At 32.7% G+C, this 25,661-nt stretch overlaps 4 protein-coding genes across 6 annotated transcripts; 1 reads left to right on the forward strand and 3 right to left on the reverse strand.

Annotated features, from left to right (window-relative positions):
• Nucleotides 1–564: 564 nt before the first annotated feature.
• LOC114382627 (RING-H2 finger protein ATL54-like) lies at nt 565–2,153 on the reverse strand. The gene has a single exon (XM_028342182.1). The coding sequence runs from the start codon at nt 2,029–2,031 to the stop codon at nt 973–975; it is 1,059 nt and encodes a 352-aa protein (XP_028197983.1). The 5' UTR covers nt 2,032–2,153; the 3' UTR covers nt 565–972.
• Nucleotides 2,154–4,581: 2,428 nt separating this feature from the next.
• On the forward strand, nt 4,582–7,429 carry LOC114381481. Its single transcript, XM_028340746.1, has 5 exons — nt 4,582–5,028; nt 5,129–5,200; nt 5,634–5,716; nt 6,299–6,501; nt 6,752–7,429. Exons 1-5 carry the CDS (start codon nt 4,829–4,831, stop codon nt 6,827–6,829), a joined length of 636 nt encoding a protein of 211 aa, XP_028196547.1. The 5' UTR covers nt 4,582–4,828; the 3' UTR covers nt 6,830–7,429.
• A 4,997-nt stretch (nt 7,430–12,426) lies between these two features.
• Nucleotides 12,427–13,114, reverse strand: LOC114381146 (classical arabinogalactan protein 1-like). Its single transcript, XM_028340329.1, has one exon. It carries the CDS (start codon nt 13,035–13,037, stop codon nt 12,621–12,623), a length of 417 nt encoding a protein of 138 aa, XP_028196130.1. The 5' UTR covers nt 13,038–13,114; the 3' UTR covers nt 12,427–12,620.
• A 3,146-nt stretch (nt 13,115–16,260) lies between these two features.
• Nucleotides 16,261–24,433, reverse strand: LOC114382299 (bifunctional riboflavin biosynthesis protein RIBA 1, chloroplastic-like). Of its 3 annotated transcripts, XM_028341614.1 has the most exons (8): nt 24,361–24,433; nt 23,335–23,698; nt 23,001–23,222; nt 22,148–22,470; nt 21,516–21,645; nt 17,069–17,365; nt 16,579–16,850; nt 16,261–16,424 (listed from the first exon to the last, which is right to left on the reverse strand). In XM_028341614.1, the coding sequence occupies exons 1-7, from the start codon at nt 24,414–24,416 to the stop codon at nt 16,581–16,583; spliced, it is 1,662 nt and encodes a 553-aa protein (XP_028197415.1). In that variant the 5' UTR covers nt 24,417–24,433; the 3' UTR covers nt 16,261–16,424; nt 16,579–16,580. The 3 variants fall into 3 exon arrangements, with proteins under 3 accessions (XP_028197415.1, XP_028197414.1, XP_028197416.1); XM_028341613.1 differs by having other exon boundaries at nt 16,272–16,850; XM_028341615.1 differs by lacking the exon at nt 24,361–24,433 and adding an exon at nt 24,164–24,354 and having other exon boundaries at nt 16,272–16,850.
• Nucleotides 24,434–25,661: the final 1,228 nt, after the last annotated feature.

The following is a 25,661-nucleotide window of genomic DNA, read 5'->3' on the forward strand; positions in this document are numbered from 1 at the left end:
TCTAGGTTGATATAGATCTTTGTATTTGAAGTTGAGTTGATTGAGTATGAAAAAAATATTAAAATATAATTGTTAGTAAATTAAAATTATTATAATAAATAAAATATAAAAAAATATTGTAAGCAAATAATATAATACAGACTTAATTGAATTAAAATTATTTATTTATTAAATAAGTTGAATTAAAAATAATACTTAATAATAAAGAAACATCTCAAATAAATAAATAAATAAATATCAAATTAAATAGATATGCTAATATAAAAATAAAGAGATAGAAAATTATGAATTAATTTTTATTTGAAAACTTAATATATATATATATATATATATATATATATATATATATATATATATATATATTTAAAACTTAATACAAAAATAAAATTTAGAAAAATAATTTCAATTTCTATACCAATTTTCACAAGTCCTCGAAGATATTATTATACATTAATTTCTTAAATTGTTTAGATAAGATGCCCTGCATTTAATTTCAGCCTCTATGGATCACGTTTGAGAAAAGGTCTACATAAATTCGATGGAACCAGAACATACATCATACGAGGTACCTTATGATCAGCCAAAATGGCAAGGATATCAGTCTTCAATTCATTCATAACCTTTTTGTTTTGCTATCATACTTTATATACACTTGATCATCACATGACCTATTACATCAATTCACACATAAACCCTTCAAACCCTCACCTTTGTTGAGAGTTCAAAAGACACTCTAGTTAGCAAGAATCAGAGAAATTATTAGGATGGTCCATGACCATCATAATCTTCACTTATCTCTGTATAACATATATTTGAGTTTTATTAATTCTTTCTGGTAAATTGAAAAAACTTAGACATATGTTACATAGAGATTGATGGAGTATCGAGACTATAGATACTTAGTAATGGTGTCAGACCACCTAATAATTTTTCATAGAACCGACCTAAGGCTGGGTTCCAACTCGAAATCAATCAGAAGCTTCTCAAAGGAGCATTTGGCTTTCTCTGACTACGGCTATACCATGATAGCAAGTGTTTGGCATTGAATGATCGTGACCTCTTCACCGAACTAGACGAAGAAGAAGAAGAAGAACCACCTTTAGTTGACAAATTCCCATTCACATTCCCAACAACCCTCTTTGAATGATTCCCATGAGAATCCCCTGACACAACAGTTGCAAGAGCAAGACTGATCTTAGCAGCAGAAGAAGAATCCAAAGACACCGATCTTCTCGGCTGCACAGTCACAGCCAAGTTCTCATTTTCACACACTTCACCTTCTTGCACTCTTTCCTCTTCCTCATTCCTCACCAAATCATCACTACTGCTTTGAGCATCTTCCACACTATTTTCCAAAACCTCCTCCACAAAAGAACTTGCTTCAAACGCAGTAGGGTCCATGGAAGGAACCCTTGTGGGGTCAGTGACGATGGGAGCACGGCACATGGGGCAATTGGTGTGTGATCTGAGCCACGTGTCAATGCAAGGTAAATGAAAAGCGTGGTTACACTTTGGCAAAAGCCTGAGACTTTCGTCTTCTTGAAACTCGCTCAGGCAAACGGAACAATCGGTGCCTTCAATCAAGCCTTCATCTTTTCTGTATTTGCAGACGGTGATGGCGGTAATGACTGCTTGTTGGAGACCGGTGGTGCGGATGTACCAGATGGGGTGGTCAACGACAGGACCATGTTGTTGTTGTTCTTCCTCGTCCAAGAAATCTTGTTCTGTTTCTGGGCGTGATAGTGTTCTTCGTATTGACCTGTTCCGAGGAGAGAAAAATTTGGCGTAGATGGCGTAGAAGCTGAGGACAATGAAAGCGGTTGCTACAATGGAGAAACTTATGATCAAGTATTTGGAGATTTTGATGTTTTTGGTGGGACTTTGGGTCAAATAATCATCTGGGGAGTTAGGTGGGGGTAGAGGGTCATTAAATTTCTCAGGACAGGCACTTCTACAGAGTGGTGGTGGTGGTGGTGGAAACAATAAAAGCTTTCTGTGATGCAGCACCATGTTTAGAGAGAAAGCATACATCAAAACAACATGGGAATAAGGGAATATGGAAGAAGAATTGGATGAATGGTAGGTTAGGTGAGGAGAGGTTGGAAGTTTCACTATGGACTATTTGCATTATGCAACGCAAGAGGGGGAAAGTTATATTTTCTTTTCTTTACATAGTTTTTGTGTCTTCCACGCGGTTGCTGGTTTGACTTTTGTGTTTTGTTTCTCTTGCATTTCGTTTTCATGCCGCTGAAGTCCTTGTCTTTGAGCTCACTTGGGCCTACCCCAGCCCAGCCTACTACCAAATAAAAATGACTTTTAGTTACCTTACCATTTAAGATACCAAGGAATGGCTTTCTTGGCTTTTTGACCAAAATGGAGATTTTGGTGAAAATAAATACGCAAATCGATTGTTTTGATGTGGTTGGCAAGAAAATAATTTCTAGATTGATTATAGAAGATCATTTTTTTTAGGGTTTTTCCGTAGAAGCTAAAAAATACTAACACTTAAAGGCGTTACTGAGAATAATGCCTCTAGGACAAATAGGCATATGAAACAATTTTGTCATATAAATACTTCTCAAAAGAATCCATTTATGTATTTATTTTCTCCCAAATCCTCATTTTTTTTTCAAAAAGTCAGCTCTTTTTTCTAATTTTGAGTCTATTTACTTGCAAAATTTATAAGCAAGTTAGATCAATCAAGATTAAAATACACTCTAAGTAATCACATGATATTAAATTTTGATTATCTATATATAATTATATGATTTAAATTTATTTCTCTACCTCTTATATAAAAAGAATCTTAATCAATTTTTGAATGACACATAATTAATTTTTATTAATTCTTTTGAATAATTTCAAATTTTTAATTTTCTATAAAAAATTGATGAAGACAACATTAAATCATAATACTTTTTTTTCTCAAGTGAATCCTATACTTCTATTATATCACATTTTATTGATTATATATATATATATATATAATTTAAGCAACCCTCTTCGATCCAATAACTTTATAAATTTTATTAAGTCTTATAATAACTTTGCATCCTTATATTTTATTTATATTTCATAAAAATATATACTGTCAGAGCGGCAAAATTCTTTAATCATTGGTGCTTGAAATTAACTTCATAAGTACTTACGTATTGCTCCAACAAACATCTCTTTGTACTTAATAAGATTGGAGCAAGTGCTTATATAGTTCAACATTTAGCACTATACAAACAGTTCTGATGCAGTTGCTCTAACATCGCCAAATTAAAGAGTTTCAAGTGTCATTATCAAATGTTGAACTTAGAAGGACTTTTCCTGAGAGAAAAATATTTTTTTATATTGCCGTTAAAGAAATGATAAAAAAAAAATATTGCCGTTTAAGAAAACAACGGATAATACTTGCAGAAGTTGTCAACTTAAAATGACCTAGCTAAGCCAACCCAGCTACAAATTAATTATGAATTAGTTGGAAAAGTCGGCAACTTTTTTATAGGGACAAAAGCAACACAAGGATATGTTGTTTGGTACGTAGGAAAGTTTTGTATAGAGATTGTCTATATCTCATAGTCCATTTTCATCAGACCAAAATACAATAAAATTATTTCACTGTAATCTATTTATAAAAGTCATGTTGTAATACAATTATATTATTATTTAAAAGTTCACCTATACAAAAAAATACGATGTCAAATGACTAGCTAGCAAGATGCCGTGCCACTGGTAATATTCTGTGATTATATAAACACTTGTTAGAACAACTTCTCGATGTCTTTTCAACACAAGCACTGGAAGCAAAGAGTACACATTTCATTCAACAACAAAAATTAATAAAAAAAACCAATAATGTACTTGGGAAGCCATTTATGTCAATTTCTAATCTATATTTTGTTTAATTAATTTCTAAGTTTGTTTGTTTAAAACAGAAAATAAGAAAATAAAATATAAAAAATAAATCAACTTATCCATTTCAACTAGTTGTCACATCTAATTTCTTTAAAAGTCATTATGCATAAACAAATCTGAACTTATAAAAAAAATTAACTTATTTTGCCTTTTATTTTTTCTATAAATAATTCTAAAGAAGTTTATCCAAATAAAAGCTTATTGTTTTGAAATTTTGTTAAAGCATTCTCAAAGCTAGCCTTTTTCTTTATTATTATTAAACTGGTTGCCTACGCCTAGGCCTAAACCATTATATTCATATTCCCGTAGATCTGAACCAGCCCAGAATTAAATAAAATCTTAAAAATATTATCTTTTCCCTCATGTTCTATAGTTTAGGTTCAACGCCCCAATCTTAACGATCAAATGTCCAAATCAGTCACAAGGGAAGAACGATGTTTCCATCCCACAAATCAACACTTGGTATATCTCTATTCATGTTTTTCATGTATTCAACCCTTTTTGCTTGTTTTTGTTGCATACTACATCTAGATAACCAAAATACTGGCCAAAGAAAAGGCCAAAATTTTGCTACTTAGGCCAAAAGGGAGAATAAAATAATACACTTTACCTTGAAAGCCAGAAGGTTGAACTAACTTACAAGGAACACACATGACACTTACAACACTTAGCGTACGCTTCCCTTTTTTAGGCCACAACTTTGCTTGAAGCAACCAAATTCACATTCAAATTATTGGTTTAATTTGTTATCCCTCTTAGTGTTTTTAGCCTGCAAGACTAACCAATCCCACATGTATATACCAATGGAAAAAGCGAGGCAACTCCATTACTGAATTGGTTATTTTGTACCAAGAAGTACCTCTAGCAAGGATCAATCATCTTTTCTCATTCCAACTTTTGTGAAGAAATTGAAAATACTACCAATATGTCAAATAGAGGCTCATCATGGATAGCTCTGAAATTCAGAGGTGTTGTTGATGTAATTCGTGCCAGCAGATACCAATCAAGCTATGTTGCACTACAGAGAAACAGACCAATTGTGTCAGCAGCTAGAACTGAAAGAGGTTATTGGATGCACCCTGGTCAGCAATTCTATAGCAACAACACAAGCACTAATCCAAAAGGGTATCTACTAACAACCTTTATTTTACTTTCATCTTCTATCAATTCTTATCTCAGTGTTGAATTTTACGTGCTGAAATTTGTTTTTGACCTTTACTTGTAGAATAAAGGATGTGAAGGCTCAACCAGAAGCTCCTGCACCTGCTTCTAAAATCTTCACCTTCTTCCCTCATTGGTATGAGCTAACATCCCTTACTACTGCTATTGATCTATTTACTGATTTGAATAAACCAAACAAACCATTTGAGAGACACAATAAGTACTTTACGTGGAATATGGAAATTACTTGTCGTGTTCCTGTTCCTGTCCCACCAGTAAATGAGTTACATGTCATTTAAAATAATCTGGTTTTAAGTCAATATATAAAACTAAAATGTCAATTTTTTTATTGGTGGGACAGGGATGGACACACAATTTGGGGACATATGATTTGAATTCGGGGATATGGATATCCAAATTAGTTACATCAAGATAACTAACTCATTGATCCACCTTTAATTGAAAAATTCACCTAAAATTAAAGAGAGGATTGGGAGTACTAACCCCATTGAATGGAAAATAATAGTGTGCAAAACATTTATAATGAGCATTTACTTATGAACATGCAGGTTAAGATGGGTTTTGGGCATGGTACTTTCTCTCTTGCTACCTTTCTGGAAATCTTACTGGCGAAAACTACAGATAATACAAGGTATATCTTATGCACATGAAATATTTAACATTCAAATTAATTTCTCAATTTTTCGATATTTAGAAGTTTGACCTCATTTGGATATACTCTCACCAAGATGAAATAAATCAAGTTTCTTCCATAATCTAAGATTAACTTCTTCTTTTTTTACTGCAACAAGATTGTATAATTTCATTCAAAAATGATGGTATTAATACAACTGGGTACACGATCAAAACTTTGGGGACTAGCGTGAAATCTAGACATTCTTGCTAACAAATGAGTGACTTGCCATGATCTAAAATTAACTTGCACACTCCTACTAAAGAAATTAGAAGATAATTTCTAGAAATGTATAAGTTGATTTTAGTTTGGAGATTTAATGTGAGTTGAATGATTAAGGGATAAGAGAAAGGAAGTTGTTGGTTTGATCATCTGCTAAAAAAACTAATAATTAACAACTAACATTTAATGATAAAAAAAAGTTGATTTTAGTTTCTGAAAGAAATTCAATTCATTTTACCTTCTTTATTTTATAAATGTTTATTATCCAAACAAAACAAATTACATGGTTTGTTAAGTGGGGGCAAAATGTGCATTCAGCGGAGGCAGAGTTTGTGGTTGAAGAGGCTGAAGCAGTGGCAAAAGTGGTAGAAAAAGTGGCAACGGTAGCAGAAAAGGTATCTGAAGATGTAGCAGAGATGCTTCCTGAGAATGGTAAACTAAGAAAAGCAGCTTTGGTTGTAGAACGTGCATCAAAAGAGGCAGCACATGATGCTCAGTTAACTGAAGAATTCATACACAAGGTACTAATATGCTTTTACTATTTACCACCATTACTATTAGGGTGGGTTTGGTTTTTCCGTTTAGGCAGACAAACACACATTTCAATACAAGTTTTGTAAGAAACTTCAATTCGTTAGTTTTGATTCATCGTCTGTTTGGGGGCTTTCCAATGGAAAAATAAATATACACTAATATTTAATCACATGGATTCACCAAATTCTTCAAATGATAGCTGATTATTTTTTGCTTAACTTGGTTATTGAAACACAGGTTGAAGAACTCAAGAATGACCTGGATGATTTAGAAGCCTTCGTTGAACCAGTAATTGACAAGATTGTGAAGATATAATGATTCATGCCGAAGTAAAAATTACTTTCTCTGTATGTATTGTGTGACTGCACATCCCTGTATATATTTTTCTTTTGGGTTTAATTAAGTTTTTCATATTTAAAATATAGATCGTTTTTAGATTATTATCTAATATTTATTTTTTTCAATTAAGTATCTAAAAAAATCTTCAGTTTTATTTTACTATTTGTTATTAATTATCTTTCATTAAGTGATAACGTAACTGATGAAGTGTCACGTCATCATGTCTTGTTACGGACATCTTATTATCACGTCATTACTTTCAATGACATGACAACAATATGTTAGTGATCGAGAGTGATGACATGACATTTCATCTGTTATCTTATCACTTATCAAAATGCGAAATGAAACAAAAAAAATTCCTTGATAGATATTTGACAAAAAATGAATTTTTAGATATTAATCTTAAAATGACCTAATTTTCAGGTATGAAAAACTTATTTAAATCATATATAATTGATGTTTTGCCGTCTATGATCAATGTACATATGTAACATGTTATGTCTTCCATCACTCTTTCTTCACTATTCTCTAGACCCAAAATATATATTTCACCATTTGATCTTGTTGGTTCTCTTTTAGCTTTGTCGAAATATTAAATGTAAGCATCTTAGTTCTTTGATTTCACCTTTAATCCTTTCTTATTAGTCTAGTTCAGTTGATTAAACATGATAAATTAATATGTGAGTTATTATAAATTTTAAATAGTATTTTTTTATTTCTACCAATAAAAAAATCTTATTAATTTAGTGTATTTCTTATTTTGAATGAGAAATTATCTTAAAAAAATAAATAAGTTAAAATTTCTTAAGTCTATATAAAAGTAAATTACATGTATGTTTATCAAATTATTTTAATTAATTTTTAGTTTTTTTTGACAAGTTTACAAATATTTAATCAAATAAAAGTATTTGACAAACGATTTTTTCTTATTGACTTATAAGATTTTCTTTTAAACATAACTTAAATTTAGGATTATCATTTTTATTTTCAATAAAGTTTATCATTCGATCTAAAATTAAATTATTTCTTTTGATAAAACTCATTCTTATCATTTGTTAACTAAAAAATTTATTTTTTCAGATTGACTTAATTAAGTTTTTCATACCTAAAAAATAGACCGTTTTCAGATTATTACCTAAAAATTTATTTTTTGTCAAATAACTACCTGAAAAAAAAATTATTTTTCAACTCACTACCCGTAATTAGTCAGCTTCCACATTGAGTGATGACGTGACAAACAAAGTGTCACATTATCATGTCCAATCATTGACACATCATTGAAGGTAATGATGTGAAAATAAGGTATTCATGACAAAGCATTCTATCTGTCATATCATTACTCAACGGAAGACGACTAACGACATATAGTAAACTGAAACTGAATTTTTTTTTCAGATACTTGGATGAAAAAATAAATAAATGTTAAGTAATAATCTAAAAATTACCTATAATTCAAGTATGAAAAACTTAATTAACTTTTTTTAACAATAAATCTATGTGCATATTATTATTTTTTGTTTGTTAATTTATGCTATTTGTTAGCCGGTTCATTTTATCATGATAAACTACAGTAAAATACATCCTCTCTCTTTTCTTTTTGGTGAATAAAAATAAATTACACTTCTCTTTCTTAAAAGATTGAGTGTATTTGGATCAGCATGATAAATCTGATTTTAAATGGAATTAATTTTGGTTAAAATGGATTTTAAAGCGATATGATTTATATTTTAATATTTTTATTATAAAATTAAATTAGGAAAAAATTAATATAAAATTTTAGATTAAAAATATAAAATTTATTTAAAGTTGCTTCAACCTAAAATTAATTATAAACTCATAATTAATTTTAAAATTTTTTCAACATAAAACCAAAGATGCACTAATATGAGTTATAGTTCAGTTTATTTTACTGTAAACAAGCATGTAAATAGTAGTGAGTAAACATTTCTAAAACAATAGTGGTCAGTAATTATTGTCAATTTCTTCAACTTTTAAAATCACCGCCAAATAATTTAAAATATCATATTATTAATTTTTCAATTTTTATTGGATGAAATGACGTTTTTGGACACTCTTACTCTTGACTTTCAAATTTCAATCAAAATACAAACAGGCTCGTGAGTGGTGATGGCACGCCCAAAACACAAACAGACATATGATGCCATTTCCTCTCATTTCTTTGTCAATCTTCTCATATTTGAATCGATTATTTTAACCATGGGTCCTATCATTTTTTTTTTATTATTATAAATTTTCATCCTCTTCACATTCAAATTGTACATATTTCCCAAAATCTTTGGGAATCATCACTCCTCTTCAACTGTACCAAACTACTCCTAAGAGACCTGATGAAAATTAAATACAAATTTTCCCTACAAGCTCAACTAATCTAAAAATAACTATTAAAATAAGTTTTGTCTCAATAAATTCTTTTAAAACAAAATATAATTCCATAAAACATTCTAACATATCCCTTGGGCTGGTAAATTCAATGGGGGTGGTGTGAAAAGGTGGGGACCAATTGAGCAAGAGGATGACAAATTAACCAAAACGGATTTCTTTTAGAAACTTATTTTCAAAAAGGGTCTGTTTCGAAACTTTTTTCAGAGGGGATCACTTTTTGGAGGCATTTCGCCAGTTATGTTAACGAGTTGGACACGTGACGGGTGATGGAGAATTCGCCAGTGGAGTTGGCGAGACATGGGCCACGTGGCGTATTTCGCCATTTGTAATGGCGAAATGTTTTTTTGTACGAAATTTTTTTTGAACTTGAAACGGGTATAACTTTTGATAAGAATGTCCGTTTGAGGCCCATAATATGTCAAAATGCTCAAAATTGAATGAGAAATCTCCTAACAAATTTCCAAACGGGATTTGATCAACTCATTTTTCCAAAATATGCCTCTAAGTAGCTCAAAATCATTTTTTTTTATCTAAAATGCTATTTTTGAGTTACTTAGAGGCATTTTTTTGGAAAAATGAGTTGATCAAATCCCGTTTGGAAATTTTCCAGGGGATTCCTCATTTAATTTGGAGCATTTTGACTTATTATAGACCTCAAACGGACATTCCTATAAAAAATTATACCTGTTTCAAGTTCAAAAAATTTTCCGTACAAAAAAGCATTTCGTCATTACGAATGGCGAAATACGCCCACGTGGCCCATGTCTCGCAAACTCCATTGGCGAATTCCGCATCACCCGTCACGTGTCCAACTCGCCAACATGATTGATAAAATGCCTCCAAAAAGTAACACCCTCCAAAAAAAGTTTCGAAACAAATCCTTTTTAAGAATAAGTTTCTAAAAGGAACCCACTTTAGTCAATTTGCTCAAAGGATAAAGCATTGATGATATATATAGCAACCCTTATTTTAAGAACAAAATGGGAAGAATCTCTTGAGTTGGGACCATGTTTTGTTTCCGAGAATTTGGTAAGAAAATGATTGTAGATGGACACCTTGATTACATTACAATACACTACTATGCTTTTTTTTCACGTTTCAGCCGCGTAGAAAAGATTAAAGAACCAACAATGTCAGTGCCAGCTTCAACAAGCAATTTTCTCTCTTTTTTTTCCTTTATTTTTTTTCTGTTCTTCATCCAATTTTAATAGATATACTTGAATTGAATATGTTCATGTCTCTATTACCTCATTGTTATTTCTTTCTTTTTCTCACGTTATATCATTATTATATTTTTCACATAATTCTTATTAAATATATACATCCTCAGTTTCTCACTACATTTTATTCACTACATTACCGTTTTCATAAAAGAATTGAACTTGGCTTTTCGACTTACTTTAGCTCTTTGTTGTGTTCACCTTTTATTTTCGTAATGGTGAAATTATATTTTATTGTAATTTCCCTATACTCTATTACCAGCTGTAAAGGAGTTTATGGTAAAATTAATGTACGCGTAAGTGAAATGTAATTTATAGGTTTCAGTGGAATTAATTACTTGTTCTGTATCAGAAAAAAACTATGTTTACCTGTTTAACAAAATTACTCTTTGTAATACTTTTATTTGTAATGTAGAATTTCTTCATAACAAAAACAGTTTAAATCAAATCTTAAAATGTGAAGCAATTAATGAATTCATATATATATATATATATATATATATATATATATATATATATATATATATATTTTAAGTCAAACATAGAAAAGGGACAAATAGTAAAAAAAAATTAATGAAGAAAGATACATAGATTACAAAAAAATATTTAGTACCCCCAAATTAATAATAATAATTTGAAATCATTTTCAACATTCAAAATAATCAAATAAGAGTATAAAAACTTAACAACAAAATTAATTAAAAATCTTGTATAATAACATAATATGGTTTATTACAAAAATATTTCTTGTATCATACTTAATTTTTGCAAATAGCATAATTGTTAAGAATGATTGAATCAATCTAGAGATCAAGTTACGTGGCAATTTAATCATTTGAATTAGTTTGAGTGGTAACTTGTAATCAAAGCACCAAATATGAGTTAAACATATGAGTAAATTTAATTACACAAAAAATTAACTTATAAAAAAAAATACTTATTGCCTCTAACAAATCATATCCATCAATAATGATAGATGGGCACCCTAGTATCACACTGTACATTCCATTCAAAATGAATGGGTACTCTTTCCCATGTCCTTTGCAAAGGGTAGGGGCATACAGCCACAGCCACATTTTGTGCTTCGTCACTTCGCTTTAGACATGTGACCTTATCTTGGTTGTGTTTTGGACTGTAACCAACCAAACCTCAATAAGGCATCAATTTTTATTTCATCGTACAATGAGAGTGAAAGTGAGGCGAAATTTACACTATGGAAGAAGGGAAAGTGAGGAACTTGCCCTCCAAAGTATCATTTGTCTCATTCAATTTTCCACCAAACTTTCAAAAGAGAAAAAAAAGCAAGCCAAAATGAACCACGAACACGAAGTTCATTGCATATGATTCCTCACAATGGCCCCGCTTTCCACTTTAGATTTGATTCTTCTCTCAACTTTAGCAAACATTACTTTCTCACTCTCTTTTTTAGATTCATAGTGCAATCTAAAATCTTAATAATGTGATTAATTTTCATTGTGGAATTTGACCAACCTTACACACGAGTTATTAGTGATAATATAAACATTTTAAGATGCATAAAAATTTAAATTTAAAAATTGAGCTCCTCTCATAATCATTTAGTGGTACATTTAGATCACGAATTTGCTAGGCTTAGGGTGTGGTTTTTTTTTTTTTTTTTTTTCCTTTCAAATGCTTCAAAGTTCATCTCATGAATTGTTAAACGGGTATTGGAACAGATGCGAACAAAAAATCAAGCACACACATTATGCTTGGTTGGGTTAAAAGAAAATCAGCAAAAAAGAAAAACAAAAATTTAAATATTTATCATTTTTGTGCAAGTGATCTTCCCTTCAATCTATCCAACTAAACATCCCAAACAAATTAAAGTTGACGAGTTTGGTTATTTCCATACGAAATTAAGACTGTAAATATTAGTTATAAATTACAAATAAAAACGAATTAAAATTAAAATGACAAAAATTAAGATAATAAAAATGCAGTATCATTCATCATCATTATCATCATCTTAAATACAATAGACAAAATAATGGAAAGAATGAATCCTCACACAGCATAAAAAAAAAAGCAACCAAAAATGAATTACTAGAATTCACGATCCGCGTAAATTCGGAACGATGATAATAATAAATAAAAAAACTCCACGAAACCCTCTCTAGTCTCTACATAAGCAAAGCAGCAGCGAAAACGACAACAGCAGCAGATCCAGCGACAGTGAATCTGTTCAAAGCGGCGCCGTTTTGAGAGGGAGCTGGTGCTTCAGACGGCGGAGAGGAGATTGCTGAGGGAGTGACGGAGGGAACACCGGCCGGCGAATCGGAGGGAGACAACGGAGGAGATGGCGGAGAGTCGACGGAGGTAGGCGAAGGAGACGGAGCGTTCACCGTCGGAGCAGGAGGAGAGGATGACGGTGACACGGCGGAAGGAGAAATCGCCGGCGAAGGAGACTTCTGCGGCGTGGCCAGCACGGGGGTGCGCTTTGGAGACAGGGCTGGGGAGGACGCCGGGGACTGAGCCACGACGGAGGTTACGAACAATGCGGCGACTAGTGTAAACAAGACGGTGGAGCTAGCCATCATAGGAAGATAGAAAGTTGAAACAGAGATTATATACTATTGAGTGGGAATGTGAGTGTGTGTAGTGAAGAGAAAAACATAGGGTTGAGAGGGTATTTATAGAAGCGTAACCGCGTGGAGGCGAGTCGTTGGGAGCCGTTGATGCTTTCAAATGATTATCATGCTTCAACCTACGGTGCTTATTCCTTCTGCGCCTCTAGACTACTAGTACAAGCTAAACCTAAAAGTATATTTAATAAATACAAAATTAACTACAAAATAATAATCTAAAACTGAAATTACACGATTTAAAACTAATTACCATGTATCAATAGCCATGAAAATGTAAAATGAGTCAAATAATATATGCACTTAAAATTATGATTATATTAGCAAGTGTGGGAATCAATGTTTCATATTCTAATATCTAATCGTTATATTAAATATTTGAAGAAATTTTTTTTATCGTCTATAATAATTATATCTCAAATACGATATGTGATTTAAGAAAATATTTAAAATTGTTATATGGTCTCTTTTTGTATATTTATATTATTAATTAGTAATAAATAAAGTTAGGAAAAAAAAGGATAATAGTAGTAATAAAAATGATGTAAATTGGAAAAGAAGTTGAGTACTTGAGTTTCCGTGAAAGGGTAACACAGTGCAAGACACGACACGCGGGGAGAGTGAATGAGGGCGTGCAAGCTGGTCCAGCTGTCTTTGAATCGGGACCGTACACGTCGTGAGAAGTTCGAAGAAGGGGATGAATCGGTGAGCGTTGGATGGAAGCTCGTTAGGGAAAGTCGTAACGGTCGAAATAAGTAAAGGGAAGCTGCAAAGTTTTTCATTCATGTGAATTTTCTGATATACAGTTTCGGCGACAATGTCGGAGTCGGTTCCAAAACGCCCAGGGACCCACCTCCCTTGTTTTCACAAGAGTAATAATTAACAATTATAAGTGTCTATTTATTTTTTTTTCTTCTCGTAACCGTTGAACGGAAACTTTACAGAAAGAATTTGGGAAGAATAAATCGAACTACTAAAATAAACTGGTAAGCTGATGTTGGGTGTTGGCCAATCAGATTAACTTTTCTCATTTTTAAATATAAAAGTTCTGTTGTTAGGTCATTTATAATGTTTTTCATTAAAATAAAGAATCTTATGTAAAAGATGATGATAATGTTTACATACTTTCATAAGTAGGTATCACCTCGTATTTATACAAATTTGTCCTCCGAAATAATCCAGGAACGTTTGATTTGATTGTTTTTATTAGAAATAGAAATGACGATGAAAATGTTTTTGATTGAATTTTTAAAAATATTTTCTTTTCAATGAAAATATCAAAAATTAGAAACAATAAAATTTTCAGTATTTTCCGTTGAAACAAGAAATCTGATTTTGAGTAAAACGCGACGATAATGAATGTAATTTTAAACAAATCTAAAAATATGTTTCCTTTTGAAAACGGATTTTCAACTTTTTTTTATTTCTTGAAAACAGAAAACAAGAAATCAAATCAAATATATTTTCAGAATTTTAATATTTTGAAAATAAAAATAATTTTCAAAAAATGAAAACAGAACATAAAAATACAAGCCAAACATACCTTGGTTAAAGAGAGGAACAAGATGAAAATAATATAGGTTTCAAATTTTTTATACTTTCTTTTAATTCAAATATTTTTCTTCTATATTCATCTTCTCGATGAAACAAAAGACTTGCAAGCCGTGTTTTAATTGACAAAGGAGAAAATTTCAAACGTTTTTAAATATGTGTCCATTATAATAAAATATTCGTTTGATGTTACAAAATTACCCTTACATTGTTCTTAGTAATAATTTATTGGATAAAATATTTTTTTTAATAACAAAAATTTAGGAGGACAAAATGGCATCCGAATCCAAGGTAAAAAAAAACTTTCAAAGTACTTACATAAATACTTATCCTCACCTAGACGAGAAGGGTTTCGAAGTGAGACCTGATGTGAACTTGTTTTACTTGATTAACTTTTTGGAGTTTAATTTTATTGGACGAAATATATATGTTATTATAAAAATAGTTTAATTTTGATTTTGTAATTCCATTTTTTTTATGATTTTGAAAGAATGCAACGTCATACTAAGTGGTGATGATTTGGAAGAGTTTATTTTTAAAATCAGTCTTATATTATGCTAATCCAGCTGAAAGAGAAGTGAAGCATATATACAAGCCTTTTTAACTAAAATGTGTTGGAGCATGTTTGGTATATGCTAGGTTGGACCCTGTTGCTGAAATCATATGGACAATTGGAATATTGCCTTTAACGATAATGCTGTGGTTCACAGCACAGCGTGGAGGCAAGTCTTGATAAATTATTATGAAATTTGGAAAGCTGTTGTCACGAAATGATGCTGTCCAACCAGATTCCATCCCGTGAGTTACCAAAACGAAAGATTATACAGAAGACAGTCTCAATTTTTGAATGGTTATGTTTTGGGCTACATGAAATTGAATAATGCATGATAAACGAAGTTTCTTAGGTACCGAGACTGATATCATATGTTTCCATTATCATTGCACATAACCAAAAACAATATAAATAGAAACCAAATGGCCAACCTTCCCGTAAGCTAAACTTTAAAATATAAAAAATAAGAATTTAATGACTATGTATTCACTGTGAAAAACAGTTTTGCATTATGTGAAAACCAGTTTTGCATTATTATTTTACTATAAATTATTATTGAAATGATTTTTAAATAATTGTTGTAATTTTTTTTTACTATAGATAGAAAACAAATCAAAATATAATAGTATTTCTCTTTTGAATCCATCTGTTTTGTTTTAGAATTTTTTTATCCATCTTTACTTGTGACTTGTTAGTCTTGTAATCTTGTCATGTTTTGATTAGTCTTGTGTTATGGATTGAGTTAGCGGCTTTACGGAACGTCTTTTTAGTGGCACGTCTCCTGTTGTTAACTTTCTGGTCAAAGTGTCAAACTTCTTGTTCTAACTTCTCTTTCTCCTTTTCTTTTTGTTGCATATTGGTTTCATTCCAATGATCTCTTTATCTGATTGACTCCATTCTTCCCAGATGAAATTCGGCAACAGCTATATGCCCTCGTAACAGCGATTACTTCGCTATTTTTTTATTTAATTTAATTATATCAAGCAATAAGGAACTTAATTTAATTTAATCTATTTTTACATTGCAATTGACCAAAATACCCCTAGTTGACTATAAAAGTTCAACCTTTTGACCTACTATATAAATTATAGAAAAATTATCTACATTATATGTGGAAATTGGAATATCACCTTTATATATCATGAACACGAAAAGAAAGCAAGAAAGTCAAACCTTAAACATGGCACTAGATAAAATTTCGGAGTGACAAATGTTTGAGGAAGCCTGATTTATAGAGCCTGCCAGAAGAAAAGTCAGGCAAATGAATTAGAAAAATTAAATCATGAGTAGCATCCAGATTCTCTTTGTATAAATCCATCTGCAGTGCCGAAATCTACACTTCCTCTCAGCTGTTTGTGACATAAAATTGTGTATCTGGCAGAAAAAATGCACCTTTATAAGCCAGCAGCAGCATTAGAATCATCATCACTGTTGGCTTTACCATTGCCAGTGTCTTGATGGTTCAATTTGCTGTTAAATTCCGAGCCATATACGTGACCCATTTTCACACGTTTGGTCTCTAAGTATCGCTTGTTCTCTTTTGTGATAAGAGATACCAATGGGATCCTACCAGAAATTGTCAAGCCATAACCTTTGAGCCCAACATATTTTGCTGGATTGTTTGTCATTAGCTTCATAGATCGAACACCCAAGTCCCTCAAAATCTGCAAGTACAATTTCAAATTCCAACCTTTTGATCAATGCAATAAAATAAAAAAACTCAAGGAATTCTATGTTGCACCAGATATAGCATGCCAATGAACTTCCATATTATTGTAAGTCACAATGAACTAAAAAGTGTGACTGTGTGAAAGAATCAAATGGGTATAACTAACATGTTCAATTTTCCAGTAATTGAGTATTTTTACTACAAAGATATTACCTGTGCACCGATTCCATATTCCCTTGAGTCAACAGGCAATCCCAACTCCTCATTGGCTTCTACGGTGTCCCGTCCATCATCCTGTAGGTTATAGGCACGTAGCTTGTGGCCCAAGCCAATGCCCCTTCCTTCATGTCCACGAAGATATACCAATACACCTCGACCAGCAGCCTCAATCTGTTGCATTGCAAGAGCAAGCTGATTTCCACAGTCACATCTGGCAGAGCCAAATATGTCTCCAGTGAGACACTCTGAGTGTACCCTTACAAGAACATCATGTCCATCCCCAATGTCACCCTGTTAATCCGTCAAAATCACATAATTGGCTAAAATTTTACTATTAAATCAAGCAATGTTAAAATCTAAAATGGAAAAGTTAATGATCATTTGAAAAAAATGCCAATATGCAAATCCTTCGGGCTTATACATGATAATTGCTGTGCATAGTTATACTTTGTAATTAAATCATACAAAAATTGTCAGATTTTTTCTCTTTTACTGCTTCTTTTTGTGTGAACAATTAAAATTTTGGCACTATTTGAATTTGTGTCCAATAAGTGTTTAAACTGGTGAATTTATACTGTTTTGATGTTATATTTGTTGCAGAAACACAGAATAAAGCTTGGAGAAGTTGAAGATCTGGAGACTCTCGCTCAGGGAGCCATACGCACTCAGCCTAACACAACCGCTCAGCAAACAACACTCGTTTAGCACAAAGAAGTCACATGGAAAGCTTGACATCACGTGAAAGCGCGTTTAGCGTGAGTCGCGCACATAGCGTGTAACCACTTACTCCGTGCTTAGCGCGCAGTCTTGCTTAGCGCGAGGTCGGAAAAAAAAAAAAACAAAATAGAGCTACGTTTTATTAAAAGAAAAAAAAGAAAGGGAAATCAACCATTAGGGGAGTTCTCATGAAATTACAGAGCATCCCATAGAGAGTAAAGGCCAGGGTTTGTGCAAGAGCAAGGGAAATCAACCATTAGGAGTCATTTCTTCCTTCCATCTCCATCCTTCTTCTCCCCCTTCACCCTCTTACAATTGTAGAGCCTCTCATGACAATGAGAGGCTAAATCGCCCATATTTGGGAGTTTAGCAACCAAATACTCTTGATGTAAAGATCTTCACTATCTGTTTAATGTTATTTCAATTTCATTGTCTCTTTTTTGTGCTAAATTTCATGCTTGTGGTTTGATCACCCATATTCATGTATGTGTTTTAGAGTTTAGACATTGAGAAGTGTTTATCTCTTAAGACCTGAAAAATGACATCTAAATAATTCATGTCTAGGGATAGAATGATTTTATTTAGCCTGTTGTATGCATCTCCGCTAATAATACAATTTAACTAGTTTATTCTCTTAAGGGATTAGGAGAAGAATTAGGTAAATTAAACTCTTTCATGTGAGGGATCATAGCTAGAGTATAAGAGTAGATGTAGGTGATAATTGGAATAACATCAATTTATCCCCATAGAAAGTAGACTGCCTAAAGAGAGATGAGAGAGAGTGTGCGAGAGAGTGAGAGTGGGAGAGAGAGTGAGAGAGAGAAACAGAGAGAGATCGAGTGGACCATTGTGACCAGGGAGAGGGGCAGAAAGAGAAAAGATGAGAGAATGAGAGTGGATCCCAGATAGTGCTACGTTGATACCAGGCTTGGACAACTGCAAAGGCCTCAACATGCGAATTGCAGGGAAAGGAAAGACATCACCACCTTCTACTTCACAAGGTTCCCTGAACAAACAACAGAGCAGGATTTATGGACCCAGTTCAAAAAATGGGGGATGTGAGGGAGATTTTCATCTCCAAACACAGGAACAAAGGTGGCAGGCGTTATGGCTTTGTAAGGTTTAAGGTGGTGTCCGATGAGCGCAGCTTAGAAAGGAAGCTCGATAACATCATTGTTGGAGGCCTCAAAATGTACATTAATGTTCCAAAATATAGGAGAAAAAAGGAGAGGTATATGGAGCGCAGCGTCAAACACAGCACCCAAGCAGTCGGCGCTAGCAATGAAAGGAAGTTACCTGGACAAACGGCAGTGCAGCATAGGACAGATCCTAAGTCATACGCGAAAGTGGTCTCAACAGTCAATATGGATGCCGGACAACGGCGGAACCCACTGCCTACAGTACGCTGATGACACCATTTTCTTTGGTGAAGCCACAATGCAGAATGTGAGGGCAATTAAGACCATGCTGAGAAGTTTTGAACTTGTCTCAGGCTTAAAGATTAATTTTGCAAAAAGTAGTTTTGGGGCACTAGGGAAATCAGATCAATGGCAGAAGGAGGCGGCTGAAAATACCTCAATTGCAATATGTTGTCCTTGCCTTTCTTGTATTTGGGCATCCCCATTGGGGCAAACCCAAGCTGTAGCCACCTATAGGATCCTATAATTAGAAAATGTGAGAGAAAATTAGCCAAATGAAAACAGAGACACATATCCTTTGGGGGGAGAGTGACACTTATTAACGCAGTCCTAACATCTATTCCCATTTACTTCTTTTCTTTTTTCAGGGTACCATCAACAGTAGTTGATAAATTGGTCACCATTCAACGAAGGTTCCTATGGGGAGGCGCATCAGAGCAAAGTAAAATTGCATGAGTCAAATGGAAAATAGTGTGCTTACCAAAAGACAAAGGGGGCCTCGGCATAAAAGATATCAAGACCTTTAACTCAACTTTGCTAGGGAAATGGCGATGGGACCTATTCCAGCAGCATGAAGAACCTTGGGCCAAGATATTAGAATCTAAATACGGCGGCTGGAGGACTCTGGAAGAAGGAAGAAGAGGCAGGCACGACTCCTTATGGTGGAAGGACCTTACTAACACTCTCAATCAGCAACAGAATAGTGCACTTAAAAAGGAAACTGCATGGAGGACGGGATGTGGCGACAAGTTTCGATTTTGGGAGGATTGCTGGGTAGACAATGAGGCACCACTAATGTTAAAATATCCTAGATTATACCAGATCTCATGTAACAACAGACCATTATGCAGTTGGGGAGCAATACTAGTTCAGATTGGGAATGGCACTTCAATTGGAGGAGACCTTTATTTGACAGTGAGATTATAATGGCTGATGATTTCCTTGGGGAGATAGCGTCGCAACAAATCCATCCAGTTAGAGCAGACTCTTGGGTTTGGAAACCCGAGCCAAGTGGACATTACTCATCAAAAAGCGCGTATGATCTGTTATGGGGAGAGTTAATGGGGAACAACAGGATGCTGTTTTTGAGGAACTATGGAAATTGAAAATCCCACCCAAATCATCAATGTTTGCATGGAGATTAATCAAGGATAGATTACCAACAAAACTGAACCTTAGAAGGAGACAAGTGGAGGTGACTGATACGCTATGCCCATTCTGCAGTAATCATGAGGAGGAGGCTGCAGTAAAATCTTACCCCTGTGGTGAGAGTTACTATCTTGGCTTAAAATAGTGACTGCACTCCCGCAAAAACCCTCGAGACCATTTTATGCAACATGGAAATCAGATCGTGGCTGGAATAAAATCTACAAGGTGGAAATGCTGGTGGGTTGCTTTAACATGGACTATTTGGCAGCAGAGAAACAAGATTGTTTTCCAAAATGAAACGTTCAATGGAAGCAAAGTGTTGGATGATGCTTTACTGCTAATTTGGACGTGGCTAAAAGTAATGGAAAAAGATTTTGTATTACATTTCAATCAATGGTCCTCTAACCTAAGTGTAGGGTTCTGTACCTAGGATGGAAGGGTAGGGACTGGATTTTTGTAACAGGGTTTGTGGAGTTGGTTTGGGTCCTTGTATTCACCTCTGAACCAGCTGGTCACATAACCACTGCTTGTACTTTTAGTACCTCCGGTACTCCCAGTATTAATATAATATACATATATTTTGCTGAGCAAAAAAAAAATCCCCATAGAAAAAATATTATGAAAGTGTCAGTTTAAATGATAATAGGTTTACATACATTTTTAATCCCTAAAGTTTACCTCGGTTATGATGTTGGTCCCCATACATATAAATAGCTTAATTAAGCACTTATATAATAAGCTTTCATTTTATGAGAGCTTATGCCATGAATTCAATCATGAAACTTGTAAGCCATAAAAAAAAACTGTATTTTGATAAGTTTCACAAAGAAACTTATTGAAATAAGCTAAAAAGAACTTATGAGTCATAAGTCATTTTAATTTTCACACACAAAGAAATTTGACAATATCAAGCTGCCCTTCCAAAAAAAAAGGTGGGATTGAAGCATAGGAATTAGGCTATATTGCAGTGCAGTAAGACTAACATAGAAGAAGCTGCCAGTTGAAGTTAAATCATGTTTCTACCATATCAGTATGCTTTCCATTCTCATATTTTGTTTCCTTCATTTATTTGTTTAAAATCATTTAGTTCAATTATGAATAATATTCACACATGTTGCTAGATATTATAGTTCAAAATAAACACAAGCATTGCTCACCTTAACCATTGCAATGTGCTCAATCCCATCTAAAAGTGACCTATAGCAGTTAGCTACAAATGGCCCCCACATTGTTGGTATTAGTGCATCACCAGCACGCTCTACTAGTTTATCTCTCTTCCTTCTGTACCTGCAATAAAAATAAGTGAGTCTCTCTGCTATGCAACAAAAAGTATTCAGGAAACAAAACCAGGGAAAGGAAACTTATGTTGTGTTTGGTAGGGAGGTATGGGGGAGGAGTGAAAGTGGGAATGTAAGGAACAAAATAAATAAATAGCATAAAAACAAACCATCAAGAAAATTCTAACTTTTCATAAAGAAACCTTTTTGTTAAATGACACTCTAATTCAGGGACATATAATGCAATACAAACAAAATAGCATTTCCAATTTTATAATGTTATATGAAAAATCCATCGAGTGAAAATTAAGAAAATAAAAATTTAAAACAAATATGCCTCATAAGCAATCATTGTAATTGATTGGCAGTAATCTCAAAAGTCAAAAGTATCACAGAAAGACAAGTTTGGGTATTTAAATTATGATATCTGTAGTTGAAAGCTTACTTTAAAGATATCATAAACATGCATATAATGACCTTTATTACATCTTCCATGAAATGTAAATGCATACCTTATTAAGTCAGCAATAGATACAATTTTTAAATTTTCTCGCTCTGCAAACTGGCGAAGCTTAGGTAATCTAGCCATGGAACCATCATCATCGACAATCTCACACAGAACTGCCACAGGATTCAAACCAGCAAGTATGGCAAGATCAACTGAAGCTTCTGTATGTCCAGCTCTCTTCAGCACACCACCCTCCCTGTATTTTAGTGGGAAAATATGGCCTGGGCGGTTGAAGTCACTTGGTTGTGAATCTTTGGATGCAAGGGCCAAGACTGTTGTTGCCCTATCATGAGCTGACACCCCTGTGGTAGTACCATGTTTAGCATCCTACAAATACAAGGTAAAGTGTTAAAAAATAGAAAATTACATGAATAAATAGCACCAAAAAACAATTCCTCCCACAACATAGCAAATGATTAACCGCATGTCTGGATACAGGTTCCAAACAATTTGATCCACGTCAGTTTAGACTCTTCCCTCTGTAGCTTCTGGGGTTTTCATTCATTTGGATGTAAAAATATTTCAACAAGTGCATTTTTAACAGGGAAGCAAACGTGCATTAAATTTCAATAATCTTTGTTGACATAATGCATTGCTGGTAAATGTAATGACCCTAAAATATTTTTATAGATAAAAGATATTAAATGTAATGAAGTTGCACTAAATTCTCAATCAACAATATGGCATATCCAAGGGAAGCTTCAGATAAGACAAATTATTCCCTAAAGTTGATGACTTGACTATCTCATTGGGCAATGAAATGTAGTGTTTTTAGCTAATGTGACAAAGGAAGACCTTGATAAGTGAGATACAGAACTAACTCCAGACCTATAATGCATGCACCAAATTGTACATACCACTGTCACAGTGAACGCTGTGCGAAGTTTCTCATCATTATACTGACTGTTCACCATCAAAGGAAGATCCAATCTCTCTAAATCTTCCTCCTTCATGCTTATACAAACTATCCCAGTTCCATGCTTCACAATAAAAGCCATAGCCTCAGGTGTTGCCAACTGCGCCGCCATTATCAAGTCTCCTTCATTTTCCCTGTCCTCATCATCTACAACCACTACCATCTGAAGCACAAATGTTAGTTCATAAATGCAAAACCAAAACCTTTCACATTATAAACCTCCCTAGCACAAAACAGAAAAACACAGAACCCAAAAACAGAGAGAAAGTAACAACCTTTCCATTCCTAATGTCTTCAATGGCCTCCGGTATGGAAGCAAAACCTTCCGTTGGACTATCGAAATCATGGTCATCTTCATCATCAGAAAAACCACTGCCTGCTGGCACTGCTGTGTCTGCTCTCAGTGTTCCAAATGCTATGACATCAAGCTGTGCCCCAGTTCTGAAATGATTGGTCACAAAACCAGAGCTCTTCAGATAAGATCCTAGGTCTCCTCCTCCTCCAGAGGTCAATGTAGCTCTAATTCTACCAGCAGCATTGGGGACTTTAGAGTTGTGTCGGACAACGGCAAAATCCGACCCATGTCCATTGAATGAGAACTTATGCAACCCATTGTACAATTTGAAATGTTTACATACCCTACATAAAACAGAAGAGAAGAACAAACAAAGGTACAATTAGCAATTTTGACATCCAAAATTCATTATCACACACACACACAAGGCCAGAATATAATGATATAAAACCCCCAGCTCCAGAAATTGAACGTGCTTGATTGAATCCACACACGTATGTATGCTCAACTCAATTCAATTCACAAACTGAAAATTATAGCCAGACTTAACATTGTTTTTGATATATGCCGCACTAGACTTAATAACTCCAGACATCAAATTATCACCAGCTCCAATTAAACTAAAATAAATGAGAACCAAACATGCATATGTATGTGTGTGTGTGTGAAGTAAATTCAGAAAAGGGAAAGGTTGGTTTAATGGTGAGGGGAGAAGGGATTCGAATCTCCTGCTAACAGAAACTAACAATACTAATAACTAACATTTACCGATAAAAAAGAAGAAAAGAAAAGAAAAGAGGGCAAATGACCTAGGGTGACAGAGAGGGGGAGTGGAGAGACTGAGAGAAGAAGCCATTGGTTGTGTTGAAGGGTTTCAGCGAATTTGAATTTGATTGCGTGAATGCGAAAAAAAGGAAGCAAAGGAGCTGTGATTGCAACAAAGACACACCCAACTACCCTTTCCCTTTCATCAGTGGATAAACATAAACATGGATGGAAGGGTTACCCGTTACTGTAAGAATGAACCACAATCAATATAGGTTGCTGCTTCTTATTTAGCATTCTAAGATATGGCACTGAGTGTAATGCAGACATTAATTTTTTTTATTTTAAAGGGAGTTTCAATTATACTATTACATCAACAATTATATTTTTAATCCATTTATACTGGTGAGACTTACTTAACTGTTAAATAAATTTTAATTAAATATCTTTATTCTAAATTTTATTATTGGATTAAAGATATAAAAAAAACTGTTTTACTGTTTAATAAATTTTAGTTAAATATTTTTATTTCAAATTTTACTATTGAATTAAAAGTTTTTTCTTTTAAATAACAATTATATTTTTAATCCATTTATACTGGTGTGACTTACTTAACTGTTAAATAAATTTTAATTAAATATCTTTATTCTAAATTTTATTATTGGATTAAAGATATAAAAAAAAACTGTTTTACTGTTTAATAAATTTTAGTTAAATATTTTTATTTCAAATTTTACTATTGAATTAAAAGTTTTTTCTTTTAAATTATTTCTAAAAAAATTTATATTAATATAAAATTATTTGATATTTAGTTGAGGTATATCAAAATTAATATAATATATCATTAAATTTGTGAATCAATTAGTGTAAAATTGTTGTAGTTTAATATGTTTTGAGTGAGAATTCAAAATATATAGTAATTTATAATAAGTTATATTAATGTAGTTTGATTTCTATCCTATATAATAAATGGTTTAGATTTATAATTCTTAGGAAAATAAATGATTCTCATTCCATATATCTATGAATAAAAGAATATAAATATGTATTTTTTAATTAATAATCATTTACTTTTAAGTTGTTTTTTTGTTTATAATTATTTCTCACGAAAAAATATTTCTTTAAAACATATCTATAAAAAACTAAATTGTTGTGAAAAAATTAATTTAATAAAATTTAGTCATTAAAAATAAACTCATGTCCAGTAAAATAAAATATTTTTCGAGAACCAGTTTGAATATTCAAATGTTTTACATTCATAAATAACATTTATAATTATAATTAAATTCACATTAGAAACTAGGAGGAAAGCTTAAAGTTAGGTAAAATTCATCTATATACCCTTTAACTATTTGATTTTTTTTTAATTAGGTTTTGATTTATTTTTCTAATTGGATCTCTTAATTTATATTTGGTTTTTTAATTAGTTTTCTATTGGGACCTAATTAAAAAAAAATTCAAAGACTTAATTAAAAAAAATAGTTAAGACGTATTTACATAGGGACTATTTTTTTCATTTCTTTATAGAATAATATTTTTTGG

The sequence above is a fragment of the Glycine soja genome, chromosome 13, assembly GCF_004193775.1.
Source record: "Glycine soja cultivar W05 chromosome 13, ASM419377v2, whole genome shotgun sequence".
Lineage (NCBI taxonomy): Eukaryota > Viridiplantae > Streptophyta > Magnoliopsida > Fabales > Fabaceae > Glycine > Glycine soja.